Consider the following 9544-nt stretch of genomic DNA (forward strand, 5'->3'; position numbering starts at 1 on the left):
TTTTTTTCTCTTTTGCAAGAAGTTGGATAAAACGAGAGTCGCTGGAACCAGACTGCTTTATTCACCAGTGGTCATTTCGTTATGAATTTGATCATTTGTTTTTCGATCTCCCTGTCGTACTTGATTTCTGCGGATGAAGGTGAGAAAAAAACATGTCTTTCTTTCTCTGCGGAAAGTACAGACCACTTGTGCAGGCTTTTTGCTGTCGAGGTACGCCACAGTTGAAGACCTTAAGAGCCTCAAATGGCTTCCCATCAAGGAACGCTTGGAATGGACTATAGCTAGATTAGCCCACAAATCTATGTACAGTGAGGACTGTCCCGTAAAACTTAATCAACATGTTGTAGGCACATACAATCTCAGATCACTGACCACTCTAAGGCTTAAATTAGGAAGTAAATATGAAATAGGTACCTTCCGAAACCACGCAGCCAAGGCATTTAACAGTTTACCCTCCGAAATAAGGAATTGTAGAGACTATGTACAGTTTTCTTGTAAAACCAGAAATTATCTAGCACAAGGGAATAATATATTGCATAACTTGTTATTTTGAGCTGTAGTTTCGTTTTGCTGTAACTCACTTGAGCCACCGGATAAGTGTTAGCCATCGGGCATCGAACTGCTTATGTTTCTTTCGTTTAGTTTCATGTTTCATGTTTCATGTTTGTTTGACGAATGGAATTAAATCACGGTTGTGACTAAAGCGTCGCCTGATACTTTGATAACGGTGAATTGTACGACGAGCGAAACAAACCCGATGACAGTGACGAATGGCTGAAGACGCCAAGAGTCAGAGACGCGACGCGAAATTAAAGGCCGTTGTACGAGAAAACTCAACGAACTCAGGAAATCACTCGATGACGATAAAGGAGTAGAGATCGTCAAACGAAATTACGATGAGTTAACCGAGGCTTGGAGGAACGTAGAATTCAAACATGATACGTACATGATATTTCTAGAAGACAGCGAAGTGGTAGCGAACGAAGAGTGTATATTCGCTATGCAAATGCAAATAGACTGAGGCAAAGTAGACTACGAGTAGTCCCTCTTTCGCTTAGTCCGTCGTGCGTGACGCGAAAGAAAACCGCGAGAAAAAAATGGCCGCGCGAAATCCTGGAGGCGAGGAGCGCGCGAAAGGAGGGACTACCGCCTAAGCCCAAGAGTTTGAATTATGCGTTGCTCTCACAACGCAAAAGTATGATTGGCTTATGTTAGGAGCGTTGACAACGTCTTGTCAACATTCGAGATACCTAAGACGTCTTGCAGGAATGTTTTGGAACCGGAGCAAATCGAAGCGGTACCAGAGCAAATCGAAGCGTTTGAATCGAGCTTCGCAAGCCGTGATGTTCTTGCGAATCTGCCAACAGGCTTTGGAAAGATTTAAATTTATCCAGTGTTTTGTTTGGGAAAGCTTTCTGCCTCCAGCCCGACTGCGAGTGTGTTAGTGATTTCGCGGCTCAACAACATCGTCTAAGTCAGCGACTATAAATTCACTGAGCTTGGCCTTTTTCTGCCGTCCATTTGAAAGATTGAACCGGACTCTCACTTGAAACCGGACATTCACCTGAAATTTTCCGCTGTTATCGGCAAACATTTCACCGCAGTTGGATGATCTCCTATGTATAATGTATAATGTATCATGTAAATTCTCGGTTGAAACTCTGTTGAAATTTTCGCAATAACTTTTAGACGCAGCGAAAATCGTTACAAGAGGCCTCTTTCGCCGTCTTCTTTTTAAAACTTCTTTGGCATTTTCGCTGAACGAACACAGAACGAAGATATACCTCTCACGGCATATGTTTTTGCCTGGCTACTTGAAGAGTAGAGTAGAGCAATTTTATTCAGATCTCCTGGGGCTATTGATAACAGGCGATAATAAGAGGACGTCAAGATGAGAAATCCTACACCGAAAAATCACTCAGCCGTGAAAGGGCAAACTCTTGGGCTTAGGCGGTAGTCCCTCCTTTCGCGCGCTCCTAGCCCCCAGGATTTCGCGCGGCCATTTTTTTCTCGCGAATTTCTTTCGCGTCACGCACGATGGACTAAGCGAAAGAGGGACTACTCGTAGTCTAGAGGCAAAGCTGAGTAATTTATGTTTGGAAAAATCAAAATGCCCAGTTTTGATGGAAGTTCAAGTTATGCTAAGCTTGACCAACTGCACTGCGCCTTACATATTGTGTTCCTGTCTCGGCAAAGAACTGATGGCCGTCGTGAAAGGAGTTGATGATGACATCAGAGAAATGTGGAAGCGGTTCGAGGAATAGTACGGTTGTTAATAGATAATGTCCATTTTCTAGTAGACATTTTTCATGTCTCCAAATTGTGATCATATTTCTAGCGCGACACTCTTCAAGAACGACGATTTTACACACATTTGTGATCGCATTTCTAGCGCCACGCGCTTAAAGACCGTGAGTTATGCTCCGCTCGCTTAAAGAACGAGGATCATACACCAAGCGCTTAAAGAACGAGGCAACATACATTTGTGATGATTATGGTTTTTATATGAAATATCATGATAATATCAACAAAATCTCACAGTTAGTTTGATATTTTGATATATATCAAAATATCATGATAATATCAAAATATCACTGTGAAATGGCATTCGAAAGATATATCAACAATCATTTGATAATATCAAAATAGTATCATGATAATTTCAACGTCTCAAATTCTCAAAATCTCACAGTTAATTTGATATTTTGATGTATCAAAATATATATATGTTATTGGCCGGCTGAGAGGCCTACGGCCTCGGGCAGCATTTTCAAGCCCTCGGTCACAGTTTTTCACTATACGGACCGAACCTAAGCCGGACAATAACATGTTTATCTTTTTTTCTTGCGCTAAATTGGCTTACAAGTGGGTTTGTTTACGCAAGTTTGTCAATGAATTGGCTTACGCGCCGTCTACAAACCATTCGTACTTGAAAAAACGAGCGGGTAACTCGGATACTAGACAAAGAAAGAACAGAGTTATTTTGAACTACTTTATGTTAGTATCATTTAGTTCACCAGTGAAGTTTTCCAAAACTGTTTTTCGGTGTGAAATTTCGTGCAAAGTTTGAAGTTGTACTACAAAAACAATTTCTGTCAGTCGTTGCGAATCACTCGAAATCAGGCTTTTTATCCCGTTTTTTTTTTTTTGTCCACGTTCAGTCACAAATCGCTGTCTGGTCTCTAAAGCGCATGCGCCACCTGTGCATGCGTACAGCACATGGAATTTACAGAGGTTGTCGTCGAGAAAAGTTAGCACGGATTCCATGATTTCTAGGGCGATGAAATCACATACAAACGAACACACCGTTCAAGGTAGACCAACACTAAAGGACGTTAAGCGTTTTCGGAACGGGTCGCTGTAAGCTTTACGAGAGATCAATTTACGAGCGAACATTTTGAGTGAATCATGAATCATGTTATACCAAAGGAGCCATCAACCGGGGCTATCAACTCTTCAACTTGATAACAATCATTTGATAATATAAAAATAGTACCATGATAATTTCAACGTCTCAAATTTTCAAAATCTCACAGTTAATTTGATATTTTGATATATCAAAATATCATGATAATATCAAAATATCACAGTGAGATGGCATTCGGAAGATATACCAACAAGCATTTGATAATATCAAATATCAGGATAAAATAAATATTGCAAAATCTCGGAATCTCACAGTTAGTTTGATATTTTCATATAGATATTTTGATACATCAAACTATCATGATAATATCAAAATATCACCGTGAGATGGCATACAAAAGATACATGAACAAGCATTTTATAATATCAAAATATCATGATAAAATAGACATTGCAAAATCTCGGAATCTCACAGTTAGTTTGATATTTTCATATATATATTTTGATATATCAAAATATCATGATAATATCAAAATATCACCGTGAGATGGCATACAAAAGATATATCAACAAGCATTTGATAAAATCAAAATATCATGATAAAATAAACATTGCAAAATCTCGGAATCTCACAATTAGTTTGATATTTTGATATATCAAAATATCATGATAATATCAAAATATCACCGTGAGATGGCTACATGGACGATATCATTGACAGCGTCAGTGATAAGAAGAAAGTTCGAAGCACAACCAGAGACATTGAGAAATTGATCGACAAAGGAGAATTCAAAGTCAAAGGCTGGATCTTTTCTGGTGAGCGCGACAGTAAAGAAGGAATGCTAGTTCCCAGCGACAAAAGCGCAGCCACGGAGAAAGTCCTCGGAGTTGCATGGAATCTTGTCGAGGATAAGTTTTGCTTTAAAGTGAAACTGAACTTTTCAGAAAGGAAGAAGAAGTTGGCACTGAGTCGGATATAAAGTTGCATCAGCTACAAGAGAAAATTCCACAGGATCTTACCAAGCTTATGATCCTGTCGCAGATCAATAGCATCTATGATCCGCTTGAATTGGTAGACCCTTTCACTGTTTGGGCAGAAGTCCTGATGAGGCAGCTTTGGGCAACCGAAGTTAAGATCGACTGGGACGTTCCTCTCCCAGAGGGGCACAAGAGAGATTGGGTCAAATTCTTCATGGACCTTTTCGGCATGAGCAATACTAAGTTTGAGAGATGTCTAAAGCCCCCAAATGCCATAGGGGGCCCCAGCCTTGTAATCTTCAGCGATGGATCAGACAGCGCTTACGGCGCTTGCGCGTATGTGAGATGGGCGCTAGACGGAAGAGGGTTTGACAGTAATCTTGTTATGGCGAAGAATCGTCTGTGGACGTTCGCGCTAATTGTTTCTACGCATCCTTACTGCGCGCGCAAATTCACACGCCACGTCATGAGCGAGAGCGCGCGCTAAGTAATAAAATGAACAATGATAGGGCAGATGGCCATTGCTATAACTTTGCCTGGATTTAATGATCTTGGACGTTTGGTGACCCCTTCTTTTCTTTCCAGAAACAGATTTTATTTACGATTATCTTCACATTGTCCAAAAATGAACAAAAAATCAACGTGGGAAGTTAAAAAAAGATTTCTGTCCACGGGACATCGAATCCTGCTATCTTACAGCTGCAAGGCGCGTGAAACCATGGTCGCTAAATGCGAACTTGTTTGTTAAGGAACCTCACCAGTTGACTAAATTCACTAAATAGGTCCACTTAAACAATATTTAGCAGAGAACATTTCACTTCAAAGAACTAATTGCAATATTTTTGGACTTACAGACACTGTGGCCTTGTTCGCTAACAAAGCTCGATTTTTTCAGATTTAGAGTGTTCTTCCGGGCATGTTCCCTCCAAAACGAAGTCGGTGACCCCCCACCCCACCATTTTTTTTTTTTGCGTTTCGGACATTACTAAGTCATCATCTTACAGTGGTAAAAGTCTCAGAAAAAAATCAATGTTGGAAAATTTTCGCGCGAACGTCCTTAAGATGTCTATAGACCGGATCATGTGGAGCAGTGCTGAACAAGCGACTTAAGGTAGCCGAACACAGTTTTCAAATGCCTATGCCTAATTCACCGTTACTTTGCTTTGGCGCCCGTTTTTTGCAAGCTAAGAGTCAAGGTTAACCACAGAAGGGTTTATTCTCGCATTTTGGCTAAGGTGTGTGCTGTTGCCATGGCAACGGGGTTGGTTAAAAACAAGTCTTAAAAATGGTTTTTGTTTATTTAAAAAAAATCCAGTCGTTAAATTTTTTCATCATTTGCCCACTATGAATTGACATTAAATCCCTTCTGTCAACACCGTTCTAATAAAATTTTGACATAGACGATTTTCGTAATTCTCCCTTAATCGTTTTCACTGCATGTTCTGTATTATTAAAACTTTCTTATGTCAAAATTCAGATTTTTTGTAATAGATCATTCATGTGGTTTCTGAACTATTTTTTTTTGCCAAATTTCTTGAAATTGTAACGACTGAATCGTTAGAAATCGGCAAGTTTCTGCAAAAGCAATCGGTCTTAATTTTTCGAGTAACTACGCATGCGCTGCATTTAACTAGGTTCTTTCGGTAACAAAGAAAAAGCTGAGAATTGCTGGGTTCTTTGCATCGTTAGCTTTTCTAATATATCTATGAAATAAAACATTAAAGTCATCAATACACTGCGTTCAAATATAGAGAAAAATAGCACAGATGGTGCGGGTGTTGAGTGAATAAAATAATCGCTGGATCGCTCTATTGACGGCATATTTGTTTCTTTGCAATCCTTGTGCGCGCGCCGAATTGCATCGGCAAAAGCGCGCGCCAAACCTGTTTTCGGCCACCTTAAGCAACATGTCAAGAACGAGTCCAGATATCGGTTTGCCAAATACTTCCACATTGTTGACTCACAGATAGTCCACACTATGGTCCGTTAGGAATCGTACGGATTTAACACGTTTGCCACCACCCGTGTTGGAGAGATTCAGAGCGGCACAAACGTTGGAAACTGGTGCTGGATTTTAAGTCAGCAAAATATTACAGATTGGCTTACGCGAGGTAAGAGACCTGAAGAGGTCGAGGGGAACAGGTCCATGGCAAAAAGGTCCCGATTTCCTCAGATCGTCGCAAGCTGAATGGCCGCTAAGCCGAGAATGCAACGTACAAGAACTTCCCCCAACAAGTTAGCGTGGTGATGATGACAGAGATCGAACCGCAAGATTCCTGGCCTTAGCGGCCAGGATTGATTCAACCAAGTATTCAAGCTACTTGAAACTTATTCGAGTTACTAGTACTCGCAATGCTCCAGAATTGTCAGAAATTGAGCTTCCGAAACGCAGCCAAAATTCTTACTCAAGCAGACATAGCCAAAGCCAAGATTTGAAAAGTGGAAAACTCAAACGCACGTGCCCGAAGATTAGAAGTGATGGCGTCGTAGTCGTAAGGGGAAACGTCGAAAGATGGGTGGAGATGAGCTACAATCAGCACGAAGTACCATTGCTAACCCAGGAGCACAATATTTCTCTCCTGTATGACAACTTCGTTCATGAACAAGGGCACTGTGGAGTGTCAGCCACTGCTAACAAAGTGAGAGCCAGATTCTGGATCATCGGGCTGCACAGAATTGCCGGCGAAGAACATCAAGCCCAACTGCGTAGTGTGCAAGAAATTAGACCAGAAGACAGCTACACAAGCAATGGACGGCTTCCACAAGAGAGATTGCAGCTAGCGCCCGCATGGCATTGCACCGCAATAGATTTCCCTGGTCCATTTAAAATCCGCGATGAAGTCAAGAAACGCACCACTGGCAAAGCCTATGGCATGATCTTTAACCGCTTGGGTACAAGAGCAGTCCATGTCCATTGTTATTATTATTTTCTATCGCTTCCGATCCTCGGGTTTCTATGTTGTCTTCACAGGAAAAACACTTTTCTCTAACAACGCCTGTAGATGAGAATCGACGAGATAGACTTGGTCGACGCAAACAGTGTTTATTTTGTCGCGCGAGTTAAATGAAAGTAAATAGTACCAGAACATTTTAGCACTTGGTAATTAAAGTTGATCAATTATGAATTAAACTCTGACCCTCTCACCTGTTAGATAGACTAAGCGAAGTCCTTCTCTTTGGTTGACAACGGTTTCACTTAGGGATCTTCGTCAAAGCGCTGCCAAGTTGTCATAGGATATCCCGCTATGAATTTGATTACTTTATTCTTGATCTACATGTCGTACTTGATTACTGCCAATAAAGGTGAGAGCTATTTGATTTGGTTTATTGAGGTCCTGAACACCGCAAAAGTCAGGTTTTATTACCCAGAATACTATATACCTACTTCAACGAAAGAGACTGAATAATTTGGCGCGTGGATCCACTGATATACTGAAACATACTATGAGGGCTATTATGAACTCTTCTACAGTCACCTCTAATATGAGCAGATCGAATAAAAGATGCAAGCCAATCTTTCCATCCTCGCATTTCAAAAACATTCGCTTAAGAAAGACAAGAGAAGACTAGGGTCTTGTCAGGGACTATTGTAACTTTCGTAGTCTATGTTCTTGCTATGAAAGATCGATGGCAGTAAGTCAGTGCTTGATTCAGTTTTTATTTATTTTTACTTATTTTTGTTTATTTGTATAAACTGATTGCTCATAAAGTGCATCTGATGCCCATGATAGTCTTCAATTTGGAAATTCATTCCCCGAGCCCAGTCTGTAAAAAGCCGCCCACTCTTCTTAGAATGGATTGCTGTGCAATTGGTACCCCGGCTAATTCTAGCGAACAAGAAGTTCATCTATATTAACTACTTAATAACCGAGAGTGAGGTCGTTACGGGAAAATCTCAAACTGAGCCCTTGCCGTATTGACCGAGCGATAGCGAGGTCAATACGGTAGGCCGAGGTTTGAGATTTTCCCGTAACGACCGAACGGTCGAGGTTATTAAGTTGTTTATTATATGGCTCATCAATGAAGAGAAAAATCATTCGAGTGGAAGTCGTCAATTTACATCCGGCGATGCGCGCGTTTACCGGTTCATTCATCGTCTCAAACCTAGGGCAAAACTACACAGTCAGTGAATTTCACCACTGTATTACGTATTCCGTTAAAAACACTCATTTCTTTACGGAAAAGTCACTGTCACAGCCTCAAAAACGTATTTTAGTATCGTGGTACCACAAGTTGATGGGGAAGTTTTTCCGACTTTTGGGGCGAAACGTCAACACATATAGAAAAGACAGCAAGTGCTTCAAAATTGTCCAAACCAACCGTCTTTCGGTGAAAGAAAATACTAATGCTTCAGAATGCACTGCTCAAAATAAGCTTAACTCGATCTTCGCATTCGCTTTCGACAACATATCTTCGCTTTCTTCATTCTGGGATTTATGGATGAACATTTCAAGCCTTGTGAACGTCTGCAGTTATCAGAAACACTGCTACCGACAGAAACCGCCCGATTGTTTACATCTTATGATCCTGGAAGCTGATTTATACTTGCTTGTGTCAAAGCGAGGGAATCTATTTGACGAGAACTTTGACGGAGTTCAATACTTCGGTAATTGCTGTGACTAAGATGATAACTTATAAGTTTCTTTGTGGTGTTCTGCTCAGGATGCATGGCAGATCTGCCGATGGTGTTTTTTACTAAGCGATTTTAGCTTTACTTAAGACTAGGCAAACTTTGATTGTTTTCACTAGTGCCCGCCAACGTTACCGACTGGTAAGTCATCTATAAGAAATATCTCTAAACTTTTAGCTACTGATATTCTCGTACTGATTTTAATCGGCTTTCATCGCTTCAATGCGCTTGAATTTTCAGAACCGGGCTCTTCCTAATTTGCATAATCCGCAATCGGCCCGTGGGCATTACGGGAGAATAATGCCCTACAATTCAGTGACAATTAACCAATCAGAGCGCGCGTTATATCGGCCACAAGCCAGAGCCATAGAATAATACTCCCATATTACCCAACGTAATTCATTGCATTCTACAACGCATCAAAGAGTTAACAACGGAGATCTAAACGAGTAAACTCTTTTCTCTTTCAGAGCACATCACTTTATTATTTGTGGGAGATATTTCCTTTTCTGGCCCCCTCAAATATTACGTGGAACACAAGTATCACACATACAACGACTCGTTTAATGA

General features: G+C 40.8%; 1 protein-coding gene across 1 annotated transcript in view; it reads left to right on the forward strand.

Moving 5' to 3' along the window:
• Nucleotides 1-9544, forward strand: part of LOC149115874 (uncharacterized) — a 19501-nt gene continuing 9957 nt past the window's right edge. Inside the window, exons 1-2 of the mRNA XM_089285292.1 lie at nucleotides 1-139; nucleotides 9445-9544. The exon at nucleotides 9445-9544 is cut by the window's right edge and continues 144 nt beyond it. Coding sequence (XP_089141418.1) covers nucleotides 82-139; nucleotides 9445-9544 — 158 coding nt within the window. The 5' untranslated portion in view covers nucleotides 1-81. The remainder of the gene's footprint in view (nucleotides 140-9444) is intronic.

The sequence above is a fragment of the Orbicella faveolata genome, unplaced genomic scaffold (assembly GCF_042242905.1).
Source record: "Orbicella faveolata isolate gen_17 unplaced genomic scaffold, um_ofav_v1 contig_13, whole genome shotgun sequence".
NCBI lineage: Eukaryota > Metazoa > Cnidaria > Anthozoa > Scleractinia > Merulinidae > Orbicella > Orbicella faveolata.